Source organism: Rhinoraja longicauda, chromosome 27, assembly GCF_053455715.1.
Source record: "Rhinoraja longicauda isolate Sanriku21f chromosome 27, sRhiLon1.1, whole genome shotgun sequence".
Lineage (NCBI taxonomy): Eukaryota > Metazoa > Chordata > Chondrichthyes > Rajiformes > Arhynchobatidae > Rhinoraja > Rhinoraja longicauda.
Window position 1 is genome coordinate 16382121 of NC_135979.1, and position 15861 is coordinate 16397981.

Below are 15861 nucleotides of genomic sequence, written 5' to 3' on the forward strand. Positions count from 1 at the left end.
TTTCTTTCTCCCCTCCCTACCATCATCTGTATCTATCTATCACTTGCCAGGCTTTATCCTGCCCCCACTTCTCTTCCAGCTTTCTCTCCCCACCTCATTCAGTCTGAAGATGGCTCCTGACCCAAAACATCACCTATCCATGTTCTCCAGAGATGCTGCCTGACCCGCTGAATTACTCCAGCATTGTGTGCCTTTTTTGGTAAAACAACATCTACAAATCCTTGTGTCCCGAACAATTTCATCTATCTTCTCGGAATTCTTTCCTGCTTAGTGGCACCTTTCCTTAAGCAGGGTGTCCAAAACTGGATACATTACTCCAAGTATGGTTTCACCAACATTTTGTACATCTAGAGTGACAACCCAGTGTTTATGGCTCTGTGTGTTGATGTTTTAAATACAAATAACTGAGACGTAGCAGGTATTGTTTATTGCACTTCCCTTTATTGAAGGCAGTAAGGTCTCAGTTAAATCAATTAAGTCATACCACATGGTACACTCTGTTCTTAATAACATACTTACACTTATATACATACAATGAAAATCAAAAACAAATTGTGATGCTGAAATTGTGAATCTGAAATAAAAACAGAAAACATAGGAAAAGGCAGGTCAGACAGCATCTATGGCGAGACTAAAAAGTTAAGAGAAAAACAAGTTGGTTTCTAGTTGAAGATGTTGGGTGGATTCATGGGTAGAACAAAGGGAATATATTTTTGACAGGGTGAATGCAAAAGGGCATATGGACCAAAGTGAGACTGCACAAAAACAGAAAAATATTATGGAGCCTCCATCTGCATATATACAGCAGATATCATAACTAGTAAACAATACTGTCATGCAGTCCTTGCAAAGGACTGAACAGGGCTTCCACACTAAAGGTCAGTGTCTGGGCTCTGCACGTCTCTCATAGAGAACTTGGTGGACTCCTCCACAGGGCCGGATTAAGCTAGTGTGGGGCTCGTCGCATATGTTATAAAGGGGCTGTAGGAGCCATTTATGCTTAATTCATTTATTGTCATTGTGTTATGGCTATGTTTTAATATTTCTAGTTTATGTCTTTTTTGCCTGCTTGTGGGTGTGACTTAATGCGTAATGGGGAGTGTCTAGATGGGAGAGACTAGCGTGTCGACAGAGGTTGTGGGTCAGTTTAGACTCGGATGATGGTGAGCATATAGTTCTTTACCATGCGCTCGCACCGGTTATATTTGTAAGAACCATACGGTAATAACTGCAAGAATTCTAGATATTGTTAGAAGAAGAAACAGTTGATAATGTACGGAAACTGATGAATTACTCTATGATTTGTGCTACTTAAATAAAAACCAATTAATGAAGAAAAGAAGTTTGGAAGATTTGTTTTGTCATATAAGGGTGCGGCGTGTGCGTAAGCTATAACTACATTTCATCCCCGAGAAGTAATGGCTATCGAAGTGGGATTTCGAGATGGTATAGAAACTGCCATTACAGGGGCCCTAAATACAGGACAAAGTGATGTCACCGCCCACACCCCACGTGACCTCACCCAGCCAGCGGCCACATGCTCCCACTCCACCAATGACGGCCGCCCGGGTCGGGAAGCGGGTTGCAACCTCCATTCGGCGAACACACTCGGCCCCACTCCCTGAACCGTTAATGTTAACGAACTTCGTTAGCCTATACTGTCTGGGCCTACAGCGGCCCACAGGCCTAATAAGGGACTCTCAGAGAGTGTGTGATGGAGGGGTTTAGTTTAGAGATACAGCGTCCATAATGACCAGCGATCCCCACACACACTAGGGACAATTTTACACATACACCAAGCCAATTAACCTACAAGCCTGTACATCTTTGGAGTGTGGGAGGAGCACCTCTGCTCAGTCTGCCTTAACCTACCTGATCTCCCAGTTGCTCAGCACTTTAACTCCCCCTCCCATTCCCAATCTGACCTTTCTGTCCTGGGCCTCCTCCATTGTCAGAGTGAGGCCCAGCACAAATTGGAGGAACACCACCTCATATTTTGCTTGGGTAGCTTACACCCCCAGCGATATGAACATTGACTTCTCTAACTTCAAATAGCCCTTGCTTTCCCTCTCTCTCCATCCCCTCCTCCATCCCAGTTCTCCCACCAGTCTTACTGTCTCCGACTACGTTCTATCTCTGTCCCGCCCACTCCAATATCAATCTGAAGAAGGGTCTCAACCCGAAACGTCACCCATCCATCACTCCAGAGATGCTGCCTGTCCCGCTGAGTTACTCCAGCATTTTGTGTCTACCTTCAATTAACCTACAAACCTGGTTGAAACTATGATTCAAGGACAATCTTGAATCATTTGTTACAATTGAGCAAGTAGTTTGCTCAATCATGCTCGATACAATTTGATATTGATTTATACATTTGATACCCTGTAACATTTGGGGAAAAAGTACAATGTAAAAGAGAATAGTCAAAACAGAAATATTATTGCAAACTGTTTCCTGTTTTCACAAAGTATAATCTGATGAGTACAGTAACAGATTTACCACAGAATCAAAAGCCAATAATTTAGTTCTTTTGTGGTGCCAGCTAAAGTAAAAGAACAAATTGCATTCATATAACATTTTTCATAGCTTGGAAGTGGTATGCCCAAACTTCTATATTATCATCACCACTATCCTTAACAACCTACATTTCACCCTGTTCTGTTAAATTATATCAAACTATTTGCTTTTATAAGGACACAAAGTGCTGGAGTAACTCGGCAAGTCAGGCAGCATCTCTGGAGAACATGGATAGCTGACGCTTTAGATGAAGACCCTTCTTCAATGTCACCATGCTATGTTATCCAGAGATGCTGCCTGACCTGCTGAGTTACTCCAGCACTGTGTCTTTTTTTTGTTGTAAACCAGCATCTGCAGTTCCTTGTATCCCTTCTTAGTTCTTATATTTGTACAAATCAACTGCTGCCTAAAGTCCAACTTGCATACGAGTCAGAGCCACACAGCATGGAAACAGGCCTAACTCATCCATGTCGACCAAGATACCACATCAAACAAGACCATTTATCTCCAAACATTCATGCAAAGATGGAATATCTTTGCACCCTGGTGTATATGGCATTAAAGTAACTAAATTAAACTAAAGCAAATAAGGGTAGTTGGACAACACTGAGCAGGTGTAATAAGCAAACATCTAACAAAAGTCAACTAATTACTTTCTAAAAAAAATTGTCCTCTGACATGCTAATTTATACACATCAGCTGTACAATCTCACAATCACACATATTCATTCTTAGTTTTATCACACCATCAATGTACTGAGTACACCACCGCATGATATACTAACAAGCATGTTAACATGTGATAGCCAGCAATCGTTGACATTCAGGCAAGGAGCAATCGATTGCGACACATGAGATAAGCCTTCTGGGTTCATGGATTAGCCTAAGTTTACAATATATTTTCAAGAAACCCTAAGACAACCCCAGCTCTTTAAAAGGAGTAGTCAGAGTGGTCATGCAACAGAAGCATTTGGGACTGGGACGAGTACTACGAAGGGTAGAAATCAGAGGTAATATTGAATTGTTTTCACCTGCTGTCCTTCTGGGTCCCAAACATTGCTGGTTCTGGAGCTTTCTTTTATAACATGCTTGGTATTGGAGACCTGACTAGCCTTAGGAATAGATATCTGACTGGACTGGGACCAAAGAACATATTGAACCTGGTCTCATATTTTGAATGAGTCTGGATACATTGGTTCACTGGTGGCCACAGATCTGTCATTGCATAGCATTAGGGGACAGTTTGATGGGCATAGGTTTCTTCCTATCATCAAGTATAATTTCAATAAGTTTTCTTAAAGATCAGGTCCAGGCACAGTGGGTTACAAGATCTTTTGAATTATTATCCATGCTGTGGTCTGTCCCTCAGGTTTACTCTAGCTAAAGACAATATGCACAAACTTGAAATTAACTGGTATGAATTAGGATACTCACTGATCATTGTTTAAACTGTTTATTTTTAAAACAGACTATTAGTTAGATATATCACCAAATCTGGAAAGTCTTACTCTTTAGCCTTTAATCTCATTCTTAAGGACAACTAAACCTTGGTACCGCTTTGTTCTTGATATTTTCAAACAACATGATTGCCTTATCTCCCTACGAGCAAGCTTAATTATTGCATACAAACACATTTGTAGTAAAATAAACAGAAAATTGTGAAAATCTTAGCAGACTTAAAATTTTGTTTAAGTTCCATAGCTTTTCATTATTGCGTTCGCAACATGTAAAATATTTTACACAAATTTATAGTGTTGATTGGTAGAATTTCAAGGCATTATTTAAAAATAAAAGTTGAGAAATATAATGAAATGAGATGTAAATGTATAAAGATAAGAATCACATCATGATTATATCACAGAAAGAAGCCATTTTAATCCATTAAGGTCTCAGTGAAAGCAGCCCGATAGCTGATGTTTTCCAAGGCAATCCAACTAGTTCCACTGATAGACAAAAAGTGCTGGAGTAACTCAGTGGGTCAGGCAGCACCTCTGGAGAAAAAGGAACCCTTCTTCAAACCCGAAACGCCACCCATCCTTTTTGTCTTTGTGTCTATCTTCGGTATATCAGCATCTGCAGTTCCTTTCTACACAAGTCCCACTCCCTTGTACTCTCCTCATGGTTATGCAAATTCTTTTGGATCTTCATCCAGCCCCCTGTTCAATGCCACAATCAAATCTGCCATTACTACAATCTTTTTATGTGCATTCTGGACCTTAATCACTCAACACAAAACACAATCCTAGCTCCTCTGGAACAAAACATAATAAAGTGCTGGAAGAGCTCTTGGAGGCTGGTTGATTGAACTAGATCAGGGCAGGGTGATGGCAAATGTAACCAGATGAGGGCGAAGACAGGAACGGTGGACCAAGGGAGAACAAACCCTGATCGGTAAGTAGATGATGGGTAGATGGAAGCAGGAGATGGAGGATGTTGAGTCGAGATAATAGATTTGGGGGGGGGGGGAAGGTGGAAAGGTAAACAAAGGGAAAGGTCCCTGGAGAGACTTGTGGGAGTGATCATCTATCAGCCTCAGTCTGCACCTTTCCCCTCCCCTACTTACCTCCATTTGCCTTAACTTATTTCTTATATTTCCATCGATAACCTTCCAGCCTCCTTCTCAACACTCCCCCTCCCCTACCTGGCTCTATCTGCCCATCATTCACCCCTCCCCAATCTGGTTCCACAGCAGCTTCTCTCTCACTTCTATATGTTGGCTGTCTTCTCTCTACACTCATTGATGCAGCCTCTCAACCCGAAATGTCCACTTTCTCTTTGTCTCCTGAGTTCTTGCTACAGTTTATGTTTTGTTCCAGATTCCAGCATTTGCAGCCTCTTGTGTATCCCAGAATCTCTGATCTATCCACATAAATAACCCTAACTCTAGCAAAATAAAGTTCCACATCCCTGGAATCACATTAGTTTTTTTTTTGTACTCTTTCTGAAGCTTTTACATTTAGCCAGTATAAGATGCAAATCAAATAATGTAATTTGCTTTCTGTAGTTCAGAGGATAACAATTAATTTGTCAGTTTATTTACTTTCTTGATAATTGGAGTTGAAACCTGTGTTCACTTTCTCTGAACAAAATGATTGTGGTAGATTTTACTTAAAACCAAAATAGCATATGATGACTCAGAGTCATATGACTTTATCAAAGGGATTCGTCTGTGTGTGCATGAAACTGGCCTAGTTTTATTTCAACTGTGGTAAAAACCTGACCTGATCAGTTGTAGAGAAAATGTCAGAATGTGTTACTATCAGTACTTAGAAAATAATAATACAAATGGGCAGAATCAAGATGGAGGTATCATGTTTGACAAAGCGTTTACGATTTTTGAGGTTGTAGCTAGCAGAGCAGAGAGCAACCCAATCTAATGGGCAGAAAGCAGAGTGCAGATAAACAGATCAAATTTTGAGTTTGTAAGCAGGATGCAGTAGTTATTGGTGCTGGGGACCCAGCTGTTCGCAATCTACATCAATAGTTGGGTTTCAGGAGGAGAGATAGGCAGAATAAGTCAATGGTTAAGGCAGATGGAATACAAAGTGGAAGAATATGAGGTTATATGACCACAACTTGTCTGACTCCATTCCACATTCTATGTGTACCCCACAAGAAATCAACTAGCCATCTACACCTAGAGCTGATTGCTGGCCCTGGTGTTCCCACTGCAGTCGGTGGCCTGGCCTGTGACTTCTGTCAGCAGAACAGTAGCTTACCCTGTTCCATCTGGAGAATGGCAGGCTACCTTGAGGCTAAAATCTGGAGAATATCAACTTATCCAGGGACCACAACTGGAAAAAAGGACTGCCCACTTCAAAGCTCCATAAGGAAAATGGCCTCTTGCCTCAAGATGCCAGCCTAAAGAATGACAGCCTAGCCCAGAGCTCCAGCCAGGAGACTGAGCTACAAGGGTAGAAGAAAGTTGTATCCAGAAAATGAGGGAGTGGGATCACACAGTTGATCTGTAAACTAGGGAAACTGGCCAGATGATCAGTTGACTATATTTTCAATGTCCATAGGTGCTTTTGTGTAGTTGCTCACAAAGGAAAATGATAGTGATGGAACTATCAAAAATGTATTGCTAGCATTTATTTAGAGAGAGCTTGTCTTGAAAAACAGTGATATAATGCTGAGGCTCCCTCCATAAGGCACTGGTCAGGCCACATTTGGAATATCCCCAAGTGCCTGAAGTCGGCTACCATAGTGCCAACCTGAACGACTACCGTCCGGTTGCCCTAACTCCTATAGTCATGAAGTGCTTTGAAAGGCTGGTCCTCTCACACATCAAATTCAGCATCCCTGCCTCACTGGACCCACATCAATTTGCATACAGGGCAAACAGATCCACAGAGGACGCCATCTCTCTGGCTCTTCACACTGTCCTGACTCACCTAGAGAGACAGGGCATGTATGTGAGGAAGCTATTCATTGACTATAGCTCTGCCTTCAACACGGTCATCCCCACCAAGCTCATCACCAAACTCCACCAGCTAGGCCTCAGCTCGTCGTTATGCGACTGGATCCTGGACTTCCTGCTGGACCGCAGGCAGTGAGAATGGGCCCGCACCTGTCCTCCACTATCACCCTAAGTACCGGCACACCACAGGATTGTGTTTTGAGCACCATGCTCTACTCCCTATTCACACACGACTGTGTTCCTGCATTCGACACCAACACCATTGTCAAGTTTGCAGACGACACAACGGTGATCGGGCTGATCACCGACGGTGATGAAATAAAATACAGAGCGGAGGTGCAGAACCTGGCGGACTGGTGCTCTGATAACAACCTGTCCCTAAATACCACCAAGACCAAGGAGCTGATCATCAACTTCCGTAGGTCACACAACGGGGAATACGCTCCGATCTTTATCAACGGGGACAGTGTGGAGAGAGTGTCCAGCTTCAAGTTTCTGGGCACTCACATTTCGGAGAACCTAACATGGTCCAATAACACTGCTGCGCTGATCAAGAAGGCACAGCAACGACTGTTCTACCCAAGAACACTGAAAAAGTCTGGTCTACCCCAACAGCTGCTGACGACCTTCTACTGCTGCACCATACAGAGCATCCTAACACATGGCATCCCTGTGTGGTATCTCAGCTGCACAGAGGCAGAGAGGAAAGCTCTTCAGCGGGTAGTCCATAGAGCTCAGAGGACTATCGGAACACAGCTACCAGCCTTGGAGGGCATCTACAACACACAATGCCTCAGAAAAGCCACCAGCATCCACAAAGACTCTTCACACCCGTGCAACAGTCTGTTCGAACTTCTACCATCGGGCAGACGATACAAGGTCTTCTACGCCCGCGCCTCCAGACTCAGGAACAGCTTCATCCTCAGGGCCATAGCTGCTATGAACCGGTCCTGCTGAGCCGGATGGTAACATCGCCCAGTGAACTGGCACAGATCGACTTGCACTTTATTCTGTTTTAAAACTGTTCTCATTTGTTTCATTGGGTTGTTTAAGTTAATACTGACTAACTAATCAATTTATTGCATCGTATGGAAGGCGCATTCCCAATCTCGTTGTACCCCTGTACAATGACAATAAAGATGTATTGTAATTGTATTGTATTGTGAGCAATTTTGGGCACCATATCTGAGGAGGGATGTTCTGGCTCTAGAGAGGGCCCAGAGGCGGTTTACAAGAATGATCCCAGGAATGAGTAGGGTAACATATGATGAACATTTGTCGGCACTGGGCCTACATTCGCTGGAGTTTAGAAGAATGAGGGGGAACCTCAATGAAACGTACAGAATAGTGAGAGGTTTAGATAGAGTGGATGTGGATGTTTCCACTAGTGGGAGTGTCTAGGACTAGAGGTCATAGCCTCAGAATTAAAGGACCTTTTAGGAAGGAGATTAGGAGGATTTTCTTTAGTCGGAGGGTGTTGAATTTGTGGAATTCTTTGCCACAGAAGGCTGTGGAGGCCAAGTGGAAATATTTAAGGCAGAGATAGATAAATTCTTGATTAGTACGGGTGCCAGAGATTATGGGGAGAAGGCAGGAGAATGAAGTTAGGAGGGAGAGATAAATCAGCCATGATTGAATGGCAGAGTAGACTTGATGGGCCAAATGGCCGAATTCTGCTATTTCTTCTGATCTTATGAAAAATTACATTTTAATTGAACCATTAAGAATATCTGGTACAAGAATGTATCTAAAAGTTATACCACATGGCAATCCCAATTCTTAAAAGTATATTTACTTATTTAAACTGCATACATTTAAAAAAATGATAATGAAGTTAACTGACCATTTAATAGAAATGTTTTTAAGCCGTGGTGACAGCATAATTGAAGAATAATTAGTATTAAAACTAATTTAATTAATCAGTATTTCAAGACATTTATATTTTTGAAATTAACTTCCATGCTTAAAGTTTACATTTCCTCTTTTCAGATTGAAACCATCTGTAGCTAATAACTGTTATTATTAGTTACAATAGTTACAAGTTCACATCCAAATTCTGAACTTATATAAAGTAGTTTTCAATCGTTGTAAAATTAGATATATTATTTGGGAATGTATCTGAACAATTTACAATTAGAGACAAATGATACCAGTTTAATGATGACCATCTACATTTTTTTATTATTTGACCCCAAATAAGCAATAGGCCATTTAGAATAAAACTAAAGAAAAATGTCCACGTTCAGAGGGCAGGGAACCCTTGGAACTCTTTACCCTTGATGCTGTGGATGTTCTAATTCCATTCAAACGAAGATATTAGGTCTGGTCATAAACAAATATAGAGATGGCAGACCAAGATACACTGAAGTAGATCAGCTATCTTCTTGATCAAAGGCGGAACAAACCTGAAGAACCAGATGGACTGCCATCTATACGGACATGTTTTAAATACTTGCTTCCAAACATTTTTAGTGAAATTATATTTGATTTAGAAGTAGAACATAGTTTCTTCCATAGTTGAAGTGTGCACAAAAACATAAAGAACTATGAGAGATTAATGTGGAGGATTCTGAATCATGAAGTATAATGAAGTAGCTGCATGGGTTCTGTCATTTACCGGCATCCTTTTACTCTTAAATTTAAATAAGGACTGCACATTTTAAGATTGGGCTATTCCAATCACTCCGGATGGGCAAATGTAATTAAATGTGTAAATCAATAACAGGCTTTTACTGTGTATTTTCAGATACGAGTTACCAGGTAGCCTGTTTCAATACAATTTAACTTAGTAGGAAGCTGTCTGCCTCTTGTATTTCCAACATTATTGTTTTGTTTTAAATATCATGAATTTCTAGAGTGTACATAAAACTAAGATCTTCATATCGTACAATGACGGGGGAGGAGTCGGGAACCATTTCTTTAAAACATCACTATTATATTGTGAATAAATTCGTTGAAAATCGAACCGGAATGTTGATAGAAATCATTACTCGAATTATTTTGTATGTCTGAAAGTACCTTGAAATCGGTAGTTAAAATTATGCATTGCACCAGAAGTCAACAAACAAAAAGTCAATCAAATTTCCGGCACGTCATTTATACTTGAAACTTCTTGGGTGGAACTTGGAGATAGATGGGAGGTAATAACGTCAACCCGCCTTAGAATCGGATGGATAGCAACCCGAATGGATCTCGGAAGATTGAAATGATTTTTGGGTACAGAAAACACTTATGAAAGCCGCAAAGAAAAATATCGCGGATATGTCACGTTTCCTTTGACTTTGAGTTTTACTTTGGAGGCGGAAGAGAACGTGAAAAGGCAAGAAAGAGGCCTGGAGGAAAATATTTAAAGCGTGCATTCACCCACCATGAAAAAGGGGGCGGGAAGAGGAATTGCGCCGTGGGCGTCAGCCTCCCTCCCTCCTTGCTTATAAATTGCCACGACGCCATCTCTTTGGTCCTTTAGTCTCCGAGTCAACCAAAGGGAGGTTTGCGGCTGTATCCAAACGGTAACTATTTCAGAAATGGCCGTTGGCCTTTCCAAACTCGGCAGATTTGCCCGACGGGATGGGGCCCGGGCCTCGGCGCCGGTTATTTTGGTAACCTTAGTGTGGTGGGATTTTTTATTTAAAAAACTCAGTAAATGTTGGTTGGAAAGCAGTTTTCGACGTTGGAATCGAGTAGGTAGAATCCAATTTAATTGACGAGATATAACAGGCCACCCGGACGGTTTGTGGAACCCGACCGTCACCGGCGTCCTGACCTGGCGACAGATTTTTCTGTCAAGGATTTTCTCATCTCAGATCCGCGATGGCGGTTTTTTTTTTTTTGTTCCCTCTCCTCTCATGAGCGGGTGGAGTAAAGATAATAAAGATATTAAAAGCCACCCACCGGATCAGTACGATGGGAGAGGCATTTCCTGTCCCTTTCTCGGTCGGGAGGCGGCCTTGTGAAGAGTGGCGCGCTGGCGCCGGCGCCGAAGGCCGCTTTTGTTGGCGGAGAATGGGCGTGCGGCTCTCGGCGGCACACAATCCGTTGTCATCCGATACTTATACTTCGCCATCCGGTGACATCGACTGGGTAGATACAACATTTTGACCGTCTTTTAACTTTTCGCGATGTCATTTGTACTTTTTAGGGGGGGGATTGTTTTGTGGCTTTGACCTGCTGAGTGAGGTGAAATTAATAAGGCCGAGCCCATTGTTCGGCGGCTGATGCAACCGTAGGCGAGTTCCGGCCGGGCCGCCGCACCGCGCCGCTGGTTCCCACCACGGTTGCGCACAATTGACCCTTTAGAAGAATGGGGGCATGTTTAATTATCCACGCCGGATCGATATTAAGATCACACAATGATTGGCTTTAAATTTTAAGGATTGGATTTTAAGTAGTTGAGCTCACCTCCAGAGGTTTCCGCATGAAATTTCTTGTTGAAACCGCCTCCTGGGCAGGGCGTGTACTATTTTTTTTTCTCTCAACGTGCCTTTTTATCAGCACCCAGTGTACTTATTTTTGCCGTTCATTCTCGAAGGGAGCCATCTGGCGTCGTGTAATACCGATGTCATTGGCATTGACGAGTGAATCGTTTGCCACGTCCCCCAATGACTCACTCATAAGGATGTGATCGTCTGTGCGGAGGCCTTCATTGAAACTGGAAGGATACGGTATTTTTAACAATTGCGTCCCTCTTATTGCTTAACAAGCTGAGTTAGCTAGTGGTATGCTTGCCTGGGGGCACTTGTCGTTTTATTGCAAGGTTCTAAGTAGTTTCAATGTAGTGCTTGTTCAGATATGATTTACACACTTTGATTTTCTTCAATTTGTTTCTTTTAACAGCACTCATCCCAACGTTAAAAAATGGGCAAGGAAAAGATACATATCAACATTGTTGTCATCGGTCATGTCGATTCTGGCAAATCTACAACCACTGGTCATCTCATCTACAAATGCGGTGGCATTGACAAGAGAATCATTGAGAAATTTGAAAAGGAAGCTGCTGAGGTTTGTATTTTTTGCCCCCATTTTTAAAAAAAAGAGAAAATCACTCTGGAGTGATTGCCAATTATAAATTGGAAAACATGTCCAGGGCATTGGTGAAACTGAAGTAGCCAATGAGTTTCAAGTTGATCTAATGACCTATTGTTTAGAAGGCTGACATGTGTCCTGAGTTTTTGCCTAATTTCACCTGATATCTTCTAGATGGGGAAAGGATCCTTCAAATATGCCTGGGTGTTGGATAAACTGAAAGCTGAACGTGAGCGTGGAATTACCATTGACATCTCTCTTTGGAAGTTTGAAACCGCAAAGTACTATATCACCATCATTGATGCTCCAGGACACAGGGACTTTATCAAGAACATGATTACCGGCACCTCGCAGGTATATCCAGCATACTTTGGAACTTTGAATTTGCTGCTGCTCTATTTTTGCTCCTTGAATATATATTAGTATTTATTGCTCATTTTTATTTAATCATTGTTGGGTTCTCCTTGCACTTTGCCAATTGGATGAGTTTTGTGGTTGTAATCCTGGCCCAGTTTCTAAATATTACTACCAGAATTTGCTATATTTACCATATCTACTTCTTTCTAGGCTGATTGTGCAGTCCTGGTAGTTGCGGCTGGTGTGGGTGAGTTTGAAGCTGGTATCTCGAAGAACGGTCAGACAAGGGAACATGCCCTTCTTGCCTACACTTTGGGTGTCAAGCAGCTCATTATTGGTGTTAACAAGATGGACTCCACTGAACCCCCATATAGCCGTGACCGATTTGATGAAATCAAGAAGGAAGTCACCACATACATTAAGAAGATTGGCTACAATCCAGCAACAGTCGCATTTGTTCCCATCTCTGGTTGGAATGGAGACAATATGCTGGAACCAAGTCCGAATGTAAGTTTTAATGGAGCAAATAGCATTGCAAAATTTATTTAAATGTTCAGTGCTGTCAAATTTTGAATAATCTTTAAGATTGAAATATTTGGTTCTGGGCATTTGTACAAATATTTTCTGCTCTTACAGATGACTTGGTTTGACAGTTGGGTAGTTACTAGGAAGAACGAATCAACCACTGGGACCACCTTGCTGCAAGCTCTGGACGCAATTCAGCCCCCAGAGCGCCCATTAAAGAAACCTCTTCGTCTCCCCCTCCAGGATGTCTACAAAATTGGTGGTAAGTTGTTCATCCTATACACAGTATAAGTACCAAAATTTATAGTGGGAGTGAACAAGCTAGCATTTTGAGGGCTAACCAAGAGAGCTGCCCTTGAGAAGAGGTACCACAATATGAAAGACCCAACTTAAAATTGCCCATTGTTTCTGTCTAATCTTCACTGAAACCTAATTTAGATTGTGATCTCTGTGGTGCAGTGTTTTTTTAACTATTGTATTGTGGCTGCTATTAGGAAATTTGCAGTAGTAGTGCTTTCTGTTGGTCTTGCATGCGTTCTGAATTTTTCTTTGTTCTGTTTCAGGTATTGGCACAGTACCAGTAGGTCGGGTTGAGACTGGTATTCTGAAACCTACAATGTTAGTGCAGTTTGCTCCCAATGGACTCGTCACTGAAGTAAAATCTGTAGAAATGCACCATGAAGCCCTGCCTGAAGCTCTTCCCGGTGACAATGTTGGTTTCAACATCAAGAATGTTTCTGTTAAGGATATTCGCCGGGGCTTTGTTGCTGGTGACAACAAATGTGATCCTCCAATGGAAGCTGCAGAGTTTACTGCACAGGTAGGACCAGATTTTTAACTAGTTAATTTGTAATGTGGAACTTTCTGTTTAGTGATTATCATGATGTTTATGCCTGCTTGATTGATTTTTGAAAACAGTTACTACAATGGTGTTTGGATGACTGAACTGGTAAGGATCTTTCTGTCTGAAATCTAGTTTTGTACAATGCACACAGGTAGATGTACTCTTGTGTTAAATAATTTTGTATATTAGTCAAAAAAATGTTTAGGGAACTTTGAAGAAAAGCTAACTATTGTCACTCTGCCTACCATCCTAATCATTGAATACTGTTATCTAATTCAAAATGTTCCCACAAATTCGTTAGGAAGAGTAGCAGATATGAACACCACCAACATATTCTCAAAGTTGAATAAAAATGAATTGCTAAACCCTGCAGTAGGTTAAGATGAATGCCACCAACTTCAGGGCAATTGTAAATGGTGGATGCTGCCACAAATGCCCGTGTCCTAAATAATGATGTCCAGCATCAATCAATTGTCGAATAAAATACTGGTTTATTTGTCTTTTCCTACCAAAGGTTTGATTGATTTGTAATTTTCTTTTGTAGGTCATTATCTTGAACCACCCTGGTCAGATTAGTATTGGCTATTCCCCAGTACTTGATTGTCATACTGCTCACATCGCCTGCAAGTTTAGTGAACTAAAGGAGAAGATTGATCGTCGATCTGGCAAGAAGTTGGAAGATCTCCCCAAATTTATAAAGTCTGGAGACGCAGCCATTGTCACCATGATGCCAAGAAAGCCCATGTGTGTGGAGAGCTTTTCTGAATATCCACCTCTTGGTATGTTTCTAAAAGATTGTTATTTTTTAGTTTGTCATCAGTTCATCATATGTGTATATATTGTGCTTGTTCATTGGCATCTGTGAAAGCTTAATGTTTGCTGTAATATCTTAAATTGGTTCAAGTCCTGGTTAGATCACACCTGGTACCAGGAATAATGTACTTGGCAATTAGACAAGGAGACTTGCTGGAATAGGCAACAAAGTATCTATAATGAAAATCAAAGCAACAAAAATTACAGCTGGTTATGTTCCTGAGAACTGGAAACTGCAGCAATTTTAAGACGAAAGAAATGCAGCCTTGAGGCAGTAGGGGAGGAGCATGGGGAAATTGTAGATTTTTATTTTGATTCTGAGCTATCAGGAGGTGAGTTAGGTACTATATTGAATGCCATAACATTTGTAAGCCAATTCCAGTTCTTATCTTTCATTAAATATTGTGGGTTGATCTGGGTTTAGTAGTTCTCAATATAAAAAGCAAAGAGGATTCACTAACAACTACCTTTTCTCTTGTAGGTCGCTTTGCTGTCCGTGACATGAGACAGACGGTGGCTGTAGGTGTGATCAAGGCAGTTTCTAAGAAAGAACAATCTGGAAAACTCACCAAGGCTGCCAGTAAAATTATGAAGAAGTGAATATCACCACCAGCCACCAAGATCCAGCAAACCTTGAGACTGACACCACCAAAATGTTTATTCATTACCAGCCAAATATGTGTATTAATGAGATACTGGATATTGATCAAGATGCATCGAAAAAAATTCAGAAGGAAAGGATAGGAATGATGGATTCTAAACGTAGATTCCAAAGCTATCTGTAATTGTAAATGTCCTTTCACTAATTAGGAGCTGTTTTGGTTGTGTAATGATTTAAAACTAATAAATATCCAACACCATTTCAGTTTCAAGTTCAAATTTATTGGGTTAATATGGTAAATGGCATCTGCATGCTTAGTCACATGCAAACATTTGGTGGATGATTGTGTGGACGTTGACCTTCCCCTTTGACTATTGCTAACTTCACCACGTCAAAACAAAATGTTGGGGAGTAATTCAGTGGGAGAGCATCTTTGGAGCAAATCAATATTGTGGGTAGGGGCAAGACTTTCCAGTTTTCAAATGGAGCAATGGCCATAGCTGGTTTTGTTCATATTAGCATTCGGCCACTTTTCCCCTAAATATCATTTCATTCTACTGTGCAATATATTCTATCATACACGGGATCAGAAGTCAGACCCATAGATTTCCAGGGACTACGACGGGACAAATATCGTGTAGATTTGGCAAGATCAAGAGATGATTTAGCAATTTATCAAGAGATTTTGGCCTCCAAATTTGAGGAAGGACATTCTTGCTATTGGAGTGCAGCGTAGATTCACTAGGTTAATTCCCGGAATGG

The 15861-nt window shown here is 41.4% G+C and overlaps 1 protein-coding gene and 1 long non-coding RNA gene across 3 annotated transcripts; one reads left to right on the forward strand and one right to left on the reverse strand.

Moving 5' to 3' along the window:
* Positions 1-382: 382 nt before the first annotated feature.
* On the reverse strand, positions 383-11418 carry LOC144606707 (uncharacterized). The gene is made up of 3 exons (XR_013548977.1): positions 11336-11418; positions 10829-11227; positions 383-574 (listed from the first exon to the last, which is right to left on the reverse strand). It is a non-coding gene; the product is annotated as an uncharacterized LOC144606707 (long non-coding RNA).
* Positions 10288-15358, forward strand: LOC144606706 (elongation factor 1-alpha 1-like). Of its 2 annotated transcripts, none has more exons than XM_078423015.1 (8): positions 10288-10446; positions 11771-11935; positions 12134-12313; positions 12527-12823; positions 12953-13103; positions 13405-13661; positions 14230-14464; positions 14980-15358. In XM_078423015.1, the coding sequence occupies exons 2-8, from the start codon at positions 11792-11794 to the stop codon at positions 15096-15098; spliced, it is 1383 nt and encodes a 460-aa protein (XP_078279141.1). In that variant the 5' UTR covers positions 10288-10446; positions 11771-11791; the 3' UTR covers positions 15099-15358. The 2 variants fall into 2 exon arrangements, with proteins under 2 accessions (XP_078279141.1, XP_078279142.1); XM_078423016.1 differs by lacking the exon at positions 10288-10446 and adding an exon at positions 10888-11017.
* The last annotated feature ends 503 nt before the right edge of the window (positions 15359-15861 follow it).

Coding starts and splice junctions, on each gene's coding strand:
- LOC144606706 (XM_078423015.1), top strand. CDS start 11,792: ATGGGCAAGGAAAAGATACATATCAACATTGTTGTCATCGGTCATGTC. Junction 11,936..12,133: donor TTGAAAAGGAAGCTGCTGAG/GTTTGTATTTTT, acceptor GATATCTTCTAG/ATGGGGAAAGGATCCTTCAA. Junction 12,314..12,526: donor TGATTACCGGCACCTCGCAG/GTATATCCAGCA, acceptor ACTTCTTTCTAG/GCTGATTGTGCAGTCCTGGT.